The sequence below is a fragment of the Ammodytes marinus genome (genome assembly GCF_949987685.1).
Source record: "Ammodytes marinus genome assembly, chromosome: 10".
NCBI lineage: Eukaryota > Metazoa > Chordata > Actinopteri > Uranoscopiformes > Ammodytidae > Ammodytes > Ammodytes marinus.
The window spans coordinates 18,455,131-18,468,763 of record NC_137214.1 but is presented as its reverse complement, the minus strand read 5'-3'; the positions used below and the strand labels follow the sequence as shown (position 1 = coordinate 18,468,763).

Below are 13,633 nucleotides of genomic sequence, written 5' to 3'. Positions count from 1 at the left end.
GCTTGATTTGAGTATCATTTTGAACAAGCAGTTCCTTAAAAATAACATATTTTTCTCAATCCCTCTTCTAGGCGTCTGCACTCCAACAACCTCCACTGTGACTGTCACCTGTCCTGGCTCTCTGATTGGCTCAGAGCCCGGCGGGGGTTGGCTCCCTTCACCCAGTGCATGGCCCCCGCCCACATGAGGGGCCTCAATGTTCCCGATGTGCAAAAGAAGGATTTTGTCTGCAATGGTGAGCTCACAGGAACACACACGCATGCACATGACATTCAATTGTAATCTCAACTAGTGTGCCTAAAGGACACTCTGAAGCCCCCTTCCAGTTTTTTTGGTTTGTGAAATCCACTATGGTTTCCAATACAGGAGGAGGGGATGATGTTGCTTGCTCAAGTGAATGTGGTAATAAAGTCAATAAAATAAAAGCTTAATTGGCATGTTTCTAGTTTCAACCAACAGTTTTTATTTAATTTGGCTCTGGAACAAAACCGAAGACGGGAGAAAAGCCATCAGCTTTGACTCACTTGCATCAAATAGACACATGAACTATAATACTTCAAGAGTAAAATCAGGCCTCAGCAGTAGTGTTCTCTAAGTGTGTAGTACGACGTGGTTTAAGACAAAGTGCAGGTTTGAATTAAGACTCTTTGAGAGCTATACGTACATACAGAGAATCTAATAAACATAAAGGCCATTATTACAGGCAGCATTCTTATCAACTCCTAACAACTCAGCATTAAGCTTCTAGCACTGAAAGAATTACACCATGCTGAGCGTGATCAGCTAAAAGGCCAGTATAGGAGCAGTATACTGTTATCAGCTACAGATAGTATAGGCATTGTTTATAGGCCTCTGATTCAGCTTTCTGTGCTAATAGAATGTCAGACTGTGCTCTCTTTATTAGCTCTCAGCCTAATCTAATCTTACTGTAGGTGTCTATATCTCTCTTTCTCTCGTTCTTCTTTTCTTTTTCCTCACTCCTCTTTGATAGTACTAATTAAGTTCTAATATTACAATTTAATTCAGCTTAATACCAAAAGAGAATCCACAGATCCCCCAAAGAATTTTACCCTTAGCAGGACGCAAATACTTCTGAAATAACACAAACGGACCTTTTAAGCTGACATCAATCCCGTGGGATACAATTAAACAAAAACAGCGTTAAGAATGTGAGGAATAAAACTGAAGCTTGAATCTGTTTGCCAAACTTTTTAAAGGGGTCAATGTAGCCTCAGGCGTTGAGAATCTCCCATTTTCTCCTCATATTTTGCAGCACTATTTTTCACCACATCAATTAGAGTGAATATTTAGTATTCAAAAAATTAAAATTAAAAGAAAGTCGATAACTTTATAATGTGTTTATGAATTCAGATCTCTGATATGTTGTATGTATCTGTGTGATGCCATGTACAGGTCCAGCACAGTCAGAGTCGAGGAGTTGTGTTCCTGAAGTAGCCGTGTGTCCAGCCAGCTGCAGCTGTAACAACAACATAGTGGACTGTCGCCGTAAAGGCCTGACTGAGATACCCGCAAACCTCCCTGAAGGCATCGTGGAGATGTAAGAGTGCTTCAATTTTACCAACATTTCAATATGTGTGTGTCATGTGTGGTGTCCATTGGCTTGACATCATTTATTTATTCTTTAAATGTATACATTTCTTTACATTTCTCCAATATTATCACAATTTCTTTAACATGTTTTTGCCTATTTAAAAGTGCATTCTGACCACATGCCGATGGTTTGCCCATGTTCAAGTCATCCTTATTCTCTTCACTGCAGTACATTATTTGATTTGCCTGAACAAAATTGTGTGCTGATTTGTCTCATACAGTATGTGACTGGTATGCAGGTGATATGCAAATGCATGTGTGCAGAATATTTGAGATGGGATTCTGGTCTACTGAGAGAAACATTTTGAACGATTAGTAAGATAAAATATAGAAATAGCCACCTTATAACGATTTGTAAGACAGAGTTTCAATAAACCAGACTGACTTTATTGATCGCCGGGGGCCGGGGAAATTTCAGTTTGTTACATTAATTGAACATTAAGTACAGTTAATAGTACATTTCTAATCAATCCATTAATCATAATCCACACACACACACCCCCCCCCCCCACACACACACACACACACACACGATCAGTTGCACTGCGATCTTTAGATACTTAGCTCAGATGCTTACCATAATCAACTAGACATCACATCTTACCAAAAGCGTTGCACAGTGTGAGTTTTGAAGTTGCATGCTGTTTTATATTGCAGCAAAACTATTTATTTTTCACACAGACGTGTTTGATATCCGTATTGATCGTTGTACCCTGTTTGTTTGTACAGAGGACAGCTGGTTGATTGCTCTGTGAGTAAGGAAGCAATTCTCTCCCGCGACGCTGCACCAATACTGCTATACCTCCCGAGCATTAGTAATAGATTCACACTCACATACACACGCTTAAATACAGATACACACACAAACACACACACACATATACACATTCTGGGAGGTTCAAGAACACATACACATGCATTGTGATAGAGCCTCAGCCAATCAAACACATCTGATGAAATATTTAAGATACCCACACGCTGAATTAGGTTTAGAAGCATTATAATAAATGTTGTCGCTGCAGTCAGTCCTCCAATAGGGACAATGTCATCCCTCTGCTTGCTGGTGGCAAGGATCGCTGCCAAATGTGTGTGTGTGTGTGTTTATGCAACTTGCAGCTGTGAACTTCCAAGTGTGTGTGTGTCTGTGTGTGTCAATCTGTCTCTCCAAGTCAAATATATTTATGAAGCAATTTAACAAAACAGGTTTGTCTAAATGCATTTAACTTTATTAAAACATAAACAGAAGTGTTTGAGTGAGGTTTTATGAGTGTGTATGTGTGTGTGTGTGTGTGTGTGTGTGTGTGTGTGTGTGTGTGTGTGTTCTTGTGTGCACACTCAGCCCATTGTGAACATGCTCAACTGCCAAACCTGTCTACTGTTTCACTCGTCGTTAAATTGCTGCTTCGCCTTATAGATTTTTTATATTGCCTCTTCAATTGTCTTCCCTTTAATACATCCTTTTAGATTGAGCCTCTAAGTGTCTTTGTCTCAACCTTGTTTATATTCCCCTCATTTATAATGTGTTACCTGTTGTGCTTGCAGATTGTCTTTGTCAGTATCTGTATATCCTTGATTTATTTTGACCCCTTAGTAGAAATGGGTCGCTTGCCAGGGGGGTGTGAGGTGTGGCAATTTAGAAATATGGACACCAGCCAACAAACAGGCACCTGTAGGGGTTGTGTTGCGTTCAAAGCCACGTAAGCGTTTCATTTTAAAGTATACGCTTAAAGGGGAGCAGTCAAAAGTTGGTGCAATACATTTAACTAAATTGCATTTAACCCTGGGAAATGTGGATAAAACTTGCATTTGAGTTCACATCATAAAATATGTTGTTCATATTAAGCTTTGAATTGTCTCACAGTGTTTAAAGACATGCAAGGCATAGATAGATAGATAGATAGATAGATAGATAGATAGATAGATAGATAGATAGATAGATAGATAGATAGATAGATAGATAGATAGATAGATAGATAGATAGATAGATAGATAGATAGATAGATAGATAGATAGATAGATAGATAGATAGATAGATAGATAGATAGATAGATAGATAGATAGATAGATAGATAGATAGATAGATAGATAGATAGATAGATAGATAGATAGATAGATAGATAGATAGATAGATAGATAGATAGATAGATAGATAGATAGATAGAATAAAATAGATAAAATAATGGGATGGAGAGTGAAGGTCAAGAGCCAGACAGGTTGGGGACAGAACAGGGAGAACAAGGGTGAATTAGTTCCCATGTATCATTCTGACAGCTGACCCTGTGGCTGGCCTTGGGACCTCACCGCATCATCCTCTTCTTACTCTCCTCTCTCCTGTTGTCCAAACTTTTCCAATCCTCTGATTTCTCAGCCGTTGTCATCATTTCCCTCTTCCTTTCAGGGATCCATCTTCTCACCTTCTGTCCTCCCCTTTTTCTTCCTCTCTTTTCTCTAACTGTATGCTACATTACTCTTTATTTTCCTCCTTTACTTCTTTCTCCTTTCTTACTTCCTTCCATCCTTTTTTCATCGCAGCAACAAGGAGACATACATAATGCATGAGCTAAATAGATGAATGAGGTGCCGAGACCATCAGGAGAGCAACAGCTAAGCTAACTGTGCATTATCCCAAATGTGGGCTTTGTGCCTAGTTCTTGATAGCTTCCCACAAGATAATAGAGTAATACAGTAGTAACGGTATGGTGTAATGAGTATGCAGTCTTCCAGGGACAGGTATGTAATACATTTGCTTTGGCCCATAGCCTGTACAAGTTGATGAATCTAATGTGTTCATAATTAAGAATCTGACTGTGTCTAAAGAAGAGACCGTCTCTTCAAAGGAATTTGCGAAACATTCAAATAAAATAAGAGACATTATGATTGGAAAAGGAAAATGTTGCCAGTTACATTGAGACCCATTGTCCCATATGTGCAAATGGTGCAATATAACCTATATTTCACTGTGGTTGGGAGGAAGTCTAATATAGCCAGTTAACTTGTTAGGATGATAACCAAGGATTTCTGTCTCCTTGGTGAAATTAAATATTAAAGGCAAAGAATAATGTTTATAATCTTGTGCTTGTCATGCTGTGGTTGAAGTTGTGTTCATATGTTATCATTGCATAGTGGTAAACTGCTCTTCCAATTTAGTTTTTTTTTGTATTTTTGGGGGATTGTTAAAAATCATCTAACTTGTTTTTTTCTGTTATTTGCTCCTCTCTCTCTCTTTCTCTCTCTGTCTCTCAGTCGTTTGGAGCAGAACTTGATTAAGAGTGTCCCTGCAGGAGCCTTCTCAGCCTACAAGAAGCTCAAGAGGATGTAAGTCTGTCAGTATAATACTGTGTATGCAACCATTAAACACACATACACACACACTCATACACCCCCCCACTCCCCACACACACACACACACACATACATGTTTCTGAAATCCCAAGTTGGCAATCATATGCACTGTTATGTATAAACCTGTATCTGTTCACATTAAGACCTTAGTAGCAATCTTTATTTCATTGTTTTATCCATTCACTTAACCTGCATTTAACCCATGTGTTAAGTCCAAGTGAAGTCAACTAAAACAAGGGTATCATAAATATGTTCAAATTCCATTAGAGCATTATATATTCTAGACAGAAAGTAAAGGAGACCCAGCATAGAACCTTGCTGTACTTCAATGCTTAGCCCAGTAAACCAGCATAGGCCGATCCTATTTACTTTAACTAAACTGAGGTCATTTTTAAACCATATTTTGCTTGGTCAGATTTTCAAATGTTAATCAACTCTGGCTTTTTGCAAGGCATGATGAACTGTGTAAATGGCTGTATGCAAATCAGTAATAAGTCTGGGTGACCCTGACTCCGGTCTCGGGCTTCAGTAATCTCATGAAGACAGGGACATTAATCATGCTGTATGCTCTCTGGGATGAGACTAATAGTCTTACAAAATTACATTAGTAGAAAAAAAATGCTTTTACATGGTCACTAGAAGTTTTTCAAGGCTATTTACCTGCTCTGACAACTCAGACATAATCTAATTTAAATATCTTGAGATAGAACCCTCTTCCTCGCTGACCTCAGTGACTTAGAAAATGTGGTTCCCAAATAATAAGTTCTGCAGTAACTCTAAATATGGACATACATGGTCTCGTAATTATTATATGTAAAGCATTTACCTTAGTACCAGAAATAAATATGAATCTGGAACTTTAATTAATAGACACATTATCATCAATTGATGTCTAGTCAAGAGGAAGGGCGTATGTCTAATCGGAAGTCCAAACCAGCTTGCAGTGGCACACACACATGCACACACACACTTTTTTTACCAACACCCACAGACTCACTCGTGAAACATTTCCTTACCATGCAAATTACAGAAAATGCAAGACTTGCAGACTCGTGCAAGGTTGTAAGGTTATCCACCCACCCACCAGTCCACACACACACACACACACACACACACACACACACACAAACATACACACACACGCGCATATATATATATATATATATATATATATATATATATATATATATATATATATATATAGCGTTTGACCTCCGCATTGTTAAATAATACATCTTACAGACGGTGGTGGAAGTGAATGACATGAACCTCACTTCACAACATGCCACTGCTTCCACTCTCTCTGTCTCTCTCCCTCATTTACTTTTACTCATGTCCTCTTGCCTTGACCTCTGCTGATGTATTCTCCCATGGTCATTTGTCGGACAGTTCTAGGACATTCACACAGAATGAACCCCATTACTGTGTATTACTGTAAAGCACTTATCTCCCCCCTCTCTTTCCCTCCCCCAGTGACTTGAGTAAGAACCAGATTTCTGACATCGCCGCCGATTCCTTTAGTGGCCTTCGCTCACTCACATCACTGTAAGTATGTCACACGTACATGCACGCACATACACACACACACACACACACACACACACGCACATTCATATCCAGACAGGAAAGTATTCGCTTTTCCAGACATTATGCAAACATAAATGGTGTCGCTTTCGATATTGGTAACTCGACCACAATGCTGTATTTGTGTCCGTGTATTTGCTTGTGTGTGAAATTGTAAGTGTGTGTAATCACTGAGGTTGAATGAGATAAGAACATGAAGGACAGTTTAATTTGAATCAATTTGAAGCATGAAAATGAGACAGACAGACAGACAAGAAGGGGCAGACAAGGTGCTCTCCACACACACACACACACACACACACACACACACACACACACACACACACACACACACACACACACACACACACCATATTACAGCCAAGTCACTTAAACAGGAATGTCGTTGAAAGGCACAACCTCTGCAGTAGAGGCCATCTTAGGCGTGATCTAGCAAAAAATAAAACTACTGAAGTGAATTAGGTGGCTAACGCAATTGGAAGCCCATCTCAAACACCATTTATTTTCAATGTAATAATCATATGAGAAAACTGATCCAAGTTAAAAGATTTCACAGCACTTGGAACAGACAACGTTGTCTCTTTGATTATAACACACATCCGGCTCTTGTCCCCTTAAATTAGTCTTTCCAAATCGGAGTGTTTTGGCTTTTTCATTCCGAGCAGAAATATTTAGTGGATTTATTTAGGAAACTTTTGATTTGATGGTACATGTTTTCTGCTAAACCGATTCCACCACTATATATTGATCAATGACGTTTAGCAGTCATATGGGTTCATTTGAAATACTGTAAATCACACATGATATGTTTCAGATTTGCCTTGTCAGTGAGGCCAACTGTGCATGAATACCGGTTCAACTCTCAAATAACCAAACATGCGAATCTGTCCTGAACAAAGGCAGAATCAAGTGCTTTTATCCCCTACGTGTTCCCACTTAAATATTGAAATACAAAGTGTATGTTATCATCATAATACACTTTAATGGGATAAGATATCATAAGATGCCACAACTTGTGGAAGCAGATCATTTTACTGTGCCTCGCAGCTTACTTCAGACCACATAAGTCGTAAGGACAGCCCTGCAACCACTGTGTCTGAAATGATGTTGTTTTTGTCTGTCCTGTGCAGGGTGTTGTATGGCAACAAGATCACAGAGCTGCCCAAGGGATTGTTTGATGGACTGGTTTCCCTGCAGCTACTGTAAGTACTGTCTGTTTGATCTGTGTATGTGTGTCCCTGAGTGTGTGTGTGTGTGTGTGTGTGTGTGTGTGTGTGTGTGTGGTTCCTCAAGAAAACTATCAAATCAATTATTCATCAGAAAGAAAATAATATCACACTTTAACGCAGGATAAACTATCGGCTTATTGTCGCGGATTTGTGACTGTCTGGTCTGACATTCAGGTCGACTACAGTTTATTTAAAAAGGTATCCAGGACTGAGTGTGTTTAATGTTGTACTAACTTGTACCTTATTATTATGATTTAGTGACTTCACAGAAAATCATATTTACACTACATTACATGTGTGCGTGCGTCCGTGCGCGTGTGCTTGCCTGCGCAGGTGATCATTCAATCATCAACATGAACCTATTTGCCGCATTGTAATAAAAACTGTGATGTCCGACAGTTCTTGTAACATTTATTACCTACTAGGAGGGAAACTATTCAACTATTCCTAATGGGCAAGAGTCCAGACTGTAGCAGTGTTTGAGCATGCAGTAAAGATTCTGTCTCCCATACATGGTACTGTATTTGTCACATGGTCCTCGCAAATGCCGCAGTCCACTGCAGAAGTGGCTAATGTTCTGGGCTTTTCCGTCGTAAAGTGAAGTGAAGCAAAGAGAAAGAGGATGAGTGAATCTAACCCGCAAACACCTTTTACGGGCTAAGGTGGATCATTGGCATCCATGGTGCATAGTCCGACACAGAGAGAAGAAGGGGGGATGGATGCATGGATAGATTAATTAATGGATGGAGAGAATATGGAAAAAGAACAAAGATAAGAATGAGAACAGATATGGATAAACATGTATCTGTGCATATACAGTACATATAAAAATAGGGGTGATAAAAACTAAGAGAGAGATACAATTAGTTTTTTCCTGTCAATGACTGACATCATTAACATATGCCCCTGATTGGAAAATCATCTCCCTTAGACCTTGTAATGAGGCTGCCGTCATAAAATGTTTAACACTAAATGCTTTACATTTGTTTAAACATGCATGTGTGTTATCCTTAATTGGATCGTTCAAGACTGTTTACTGTGCATTTAAGTCCGCTCGACTCAATCAATCAATAAATAAAATGATGACTGGTTAATATTCATGCCACATCATTGGGTCAATCCCACAAAGACATTGGGTGTTCAGACGTGGGTGTTGAAAGTCGCTTGTCAGATGAAGGGAGGGAATATGTCTTATAAATATGTCACCACCCCTGACAGAAGAAATCCTATCAATGAATAGTGAGGAATTTAAGACGCTGTTATTCAACCATATTCTCCCCATTCCACTGGTGAATCTGCAAACATGTCAACCCTTCCATGACAAAGATGTGTTTATTGCTTTGTATAGCTACCGGCCCGTTGTTTATGTTGTCTGAGCTGCTTTGTTTTACTGGTGCAGTTTCAAGTAATTAGTTCCCCCTGTGAGCTGCCTAATGAGGCGTGGATATGTCGCAGAGCAGCGTGTGTGTGTGTGTGTGTGTGTGTGTGTGTGTGTGTGTGTGTGTGTGTGTGTGTGTGTGTGTGTGTGTGTGTGTGTGTGTGTGTTGGTGGGTGGTGGCAGTATAGGCGCTCGTTTGGAAGGCTTGAGATGATGAATGCTGAGCTTCCGTACCAAGCAACGACTTGGTCACCTGTCAGAAAACGAAAGACAGTAGAAAGAGAGAGTGAGACAGACAAGATGCGACAAAAGAAAAAGCTGTCAACTGTCGGTTATATTAGCTAATGAAGTCCAGGTATAAGAAGAGAGACAGGTTGGAGGTCCAAAACCCCTTCCTGTCATTTACCAAATCCCCTTATCACATTTCTCATTTCCCGCCCTCTCTCTCTCTCTCTTTCTCTCTGTCTCTCTCCTCTCCATTTTGGCTGTCAGCCCCTTTCACTTAATTGTATATCTGTGTTGCTTTAAGCCTGTCCCTCCCTATGATGTTTCACTATAGCGTTTTCATCCATCCCATCTCCATTCTTCCGACACGTCTCTTTCTATTTCTGTTTCTTTTCACAATCTCTTTCTGTCCCATTAAAACTAAATATATTATACTCCCAGCCAATGCTAGACATTCCCCCGCTGCTCCAAAAGAAAAAGTGAAAAAATATAAAAAATGGCCATTTTCAGATTTGTGTCTCACGGCCAGACACAAATATAATCATGACTGTGCGCAGTTGTTAGGGAGAGGCTATAATAGGAGGGACAGGGGAAGACACTGTGAAAAGAACAGGACATGGGGAGAAAAGAACAATTTTTTTTTGCGATGGAGAGAAAACTAAATTGTCTCATTATCTGAGTATGCCTCTTTTGTTTGTGTAGTGAGCAGAGCTAAATGAGTAAAACAAATAAAGATAAAAATGCAAAATACTGAATGGCTCTCCCTTGTGTTTTTCAGGCTGCTGAACGCCAACAAAATTAACTGTTTGAGAGTCAACACCTTCCAAGACCTGCAGAACCTCAACCTGCTTTCACTGTATGACAACAAGCTGCAGACCATCAGCAAAGGCCTGTTTGCCCCTCTGCGCTCCATCAAGACTCTGTGAGTATTATAAGGCTTTCAAGTATTTTTCATGAACCTATCTAGACCTGCAACACTTTGGCTAGTAGATTAATAGATTATTCAACGGGCAGAAAATCAATGCGCATCTATTTTGTTTAAATCAATTTTTCATTTCAGCTTTTATTTTTTTCAATTGAAAGTCCCAAATATCTCATTGGTCTCAGCTCACTGTTTGCCGTTTAAATTTGTCATAATGTGACAGGGAATTTAATATATGCAGTCGTATTACTAAAACACACAACTTGGGCCACTGTAGCAACTTAGCGTCCCTCTTATTTTCCCAGTTCTCTTGACCAAAAAAAAACAATCTTCTCCTCTCTCCCTCTCAGTCATCTGGCCCAGAATCCCTTTATGTGTGACTGTCACCTGAAGTGGCTAGCAGATTACCTCTTTGACAACCCCATTGAGACCAGTGGCGCACGCTGCAGCCACCCCAGAAGGCAGGCCAACAAACGCATCAGCCAGGTCAAAGGAAAGAAGTTCAAGTGCACAGGTAGGACACCAGTTTTGTCACAGACACACCCTAAACACACACGTTCAAAAACACAAGCGCAAGCATGCAGGAAAGTCACCTTTTGATGGGTGATGAAAAATGCCAAGGTGCACAGTGTAAACACGTGTGGTTTGAAAGACAATTGACCGTTTATGTGTGCAATTGGAAACAGAAATTGATACGCGCTTACTAAAACACACAAATGCTTTCACATACTGTCCCTATCTCTCTCTCTCTTGTAGCATAGGATTGCTGATATTTCCTTTAATATGAGCCATGGGTCTCAGTAATTACAACACACACCATTCAGTATATTGAAGCAGCACAATAACCAACTCAGCAGGGACTGGCCACTTGTGTTAGTGTGCAAATTAATCTGGGTCTAAGTGTGTGTGTGTGTGTGTGTGTGTGTGTGTGTGTGTGTGTGTGTGTGTGTGTGTGTGTGTGTGTGTGTGTGTGTGTGTGTGTGTAACTATGTACACTTAACATCATCAGTGGCTCTCTGCTGTGGCTCTTCATGTTGTTTTCTCTGTCAGTCTTTTTATGGGCGCTTGGAAAATGAATCTTTAAAATTCCCTAAACGATTTGAATTGTGCCAGAATGGTGGTTGTAAACAGATTTGCTTATTTTTTTACAAGGCCGTATACTAGCTGGGGCCCGCTGTCAACTGTATTAGTTCCCGTCATTTTAACCTCATGTGAAAGGAGATTGTGTTAAAGATGATCATGTAATAGAATAATCTGATTCAATCCAATTGTATGCTTTTAATCCTCTTATAACCTCTTAACCTTATAGCATTCTTATGCTTCAGTGTAAGGGGAGTTTCTTTTTCGGTTATCACAGATGTTCTTTTTATTAGAAGCCTACACCACGGCCATGTCAAAATGTGTGCCTGTGACACCGACCATTTCATGCCATTAGATTTCAATCCCTTCTGTTCTCAAAAATGGTATGTCCCTGCCTAAACTGGGCCCAGTATAACTAATATGTTTGAATGGTGAAGGCTTTTATCCAGAGTGCTTTGCAGTACCATGAGATCATGTGGTCTTTAGCATGGAAGGTCTAAACTATAAAGTCCCTAATGTTAGTGCTCTGCCCATGGAGCGAATGAAGATAACTAGATTACAAATGCTCTCCCGGAGCTGGCTATGGCTGTCCTCTTTGCTTGGGTCCTTCCTCTCTGCAGCCCCATGCCTCTCCCTGCATCTCCTCTTCCTCTCTGGACCTGTGTGGACAGTTTTGTTTCTGGTCCAGTCCCCTACCTGTGTGGATCTGCAGCTGTCTGTTGCCTCTGCTATCCTGTATGGACCCTGCCCCCCCTCCCCACCCTGACTGACTGACTGATTGGTGCAGCTCTGTGTTGCCCCGCCTTCCTCCTGAGTGGATCTGCATTCTGATTGGTTCGTGCGGCTGTCTCTTGTGCTTGATCTAACCATGTGGCCCCGCCTACTGTGACATCACATGGTTCCGTCAAGCGCCAGGGACCGCCGAGCACACCCACCCACCTGCCTCTCCCAGCCAGCCAATCGCACGTCTCGGAGCAAAAAATGAAGGGCTTCAATATTTGACCTCTGTTTGCATGCATTTATGTCTAGGGTTTCTAATACATGGGACTATAACTGTGCAAAGAAATAAATGAACATCAATGGGCCATACACAAGCAATACTGTAACATCTAAATATTTCCATTAGCGATATACTGTATCTTCTCTATATCTATGATTCAAGACATTTAGAAACGTTGAATGATTTAGAATCCAACTTGAATGATCAACTGCCAGCATACATTTAAAAGTATGAATATTTCTTTGTAGGGACCTGCCTCCAAGGTATCTAAATTATTTTGTTTAGTATTAAAAAGAGACTTCCCATCCCCAATCAGTTGGAAGGCTTTGGTATTGCTCCCTTGCTCCCTTGCTCTTTCATTTTTTTCAACTTGCCAACCAACAAGGTTGACAGTAATCACAAATATTGTCTAAAAAAATTATTCTGCCACTGAAACCAGACGATTCAATAACAGACAACATTCAAAAAAGCAGTTAAGATTAAAACCAGAAAGAAACAGAAATTTGACCCAAAAAGGGTTTGTGCCAGCAGAGACAGGAGATAAAAGATCAAGCTGCCTGTGCCAATAGAAGAGTAGTCTGATAGGAGAGTGGCCCAAAACAGACAAGGTTAAATTGACAGAGAACAGGCCAACAAGGTTAGAACGACAGAGGTAGAGGAAGAGAGGGAGGTAATGATAACCGTGAGAACTATATAGAGTGTATATGGCTGCCCCGATACAAGTGCTCCAGGATGTAAACCAGGTCTATTCCACAGGCACTAGCGGTCATAAATAATATCTCCTCACATTATATCTAAATAACAGAAGTGGTTCCTGGCTCACCTTGTAAAAACAAAAACATCCAGGGTTAAACCACATTTATCTACAATGTGATTCCATAAAGCCACATGGATATCTGTTTGTTAATTTGATTTACAGTGCTGGCCATGCAGCATTTCCCCCTCCCTGCATCCGCCCTGCGCCTGCTCTATAGTCCCGTATTATAGCAGCTGGCGGCCTGTTCCTTTTTTTAATAGATGGAGTAGATACAGTTTGATGTTTCTTGTAAATGGTCGGCTAATTTTGATTTACAGCATTTGACAGCTGAGGTTTTCAAGCAATCAAACTCCAAGGAGAGACAGTATAGACAAAAGTTGATATACTATCTGGCAGTGGGAGCAAGGCATTTGACATGGCTACATTTGAATGTGTTTTTTGTTACTTTTTGGCTGTATATTGTTTGTGATATGTGTCCTTCAGTTTAAGGAACCTACTATAGAGT

General features: G+C 40.2%; 1 protein-coding gene across 1 annotated transcript in view; it reads left to right on the top strand.

Moving 5' to 3' along the window:
- The window catches only part of slit3 (slit homolog 3), a 231,700-nt gene that overhangs the window by 165,387 nt on the left and 52,680 nt on the right, over positions 1-13,633 (top strand). The window contains exons 8-14 of the mRNA XM_080035179.1: positions 72-235; positions 1,414-1,558; positions 4,855-4,926; positions 6,427-6,498; positions 7,668-7,739; positions 10,148-10,291; positions 10,642-10,805. Of these exons, the coding sequence (XP_079891305.1) occupies positions 72-235; positions 1,414-1,558; positions 4,855-4,926; positions 6,427-6,498; positions 7,668-7,739; positions 10,148-10,291; positions 10,642-10,805 (833 nt within the window). The remainder of the gene's footprint in view (positions 1-71; positions 236-1,413; positions 1,559-4,854; positions 4,927-6,426; positions 6,499-7,667; positions 7,740-10,147; positions 10,292-10,641; positions 10,806-13,633) is intronic.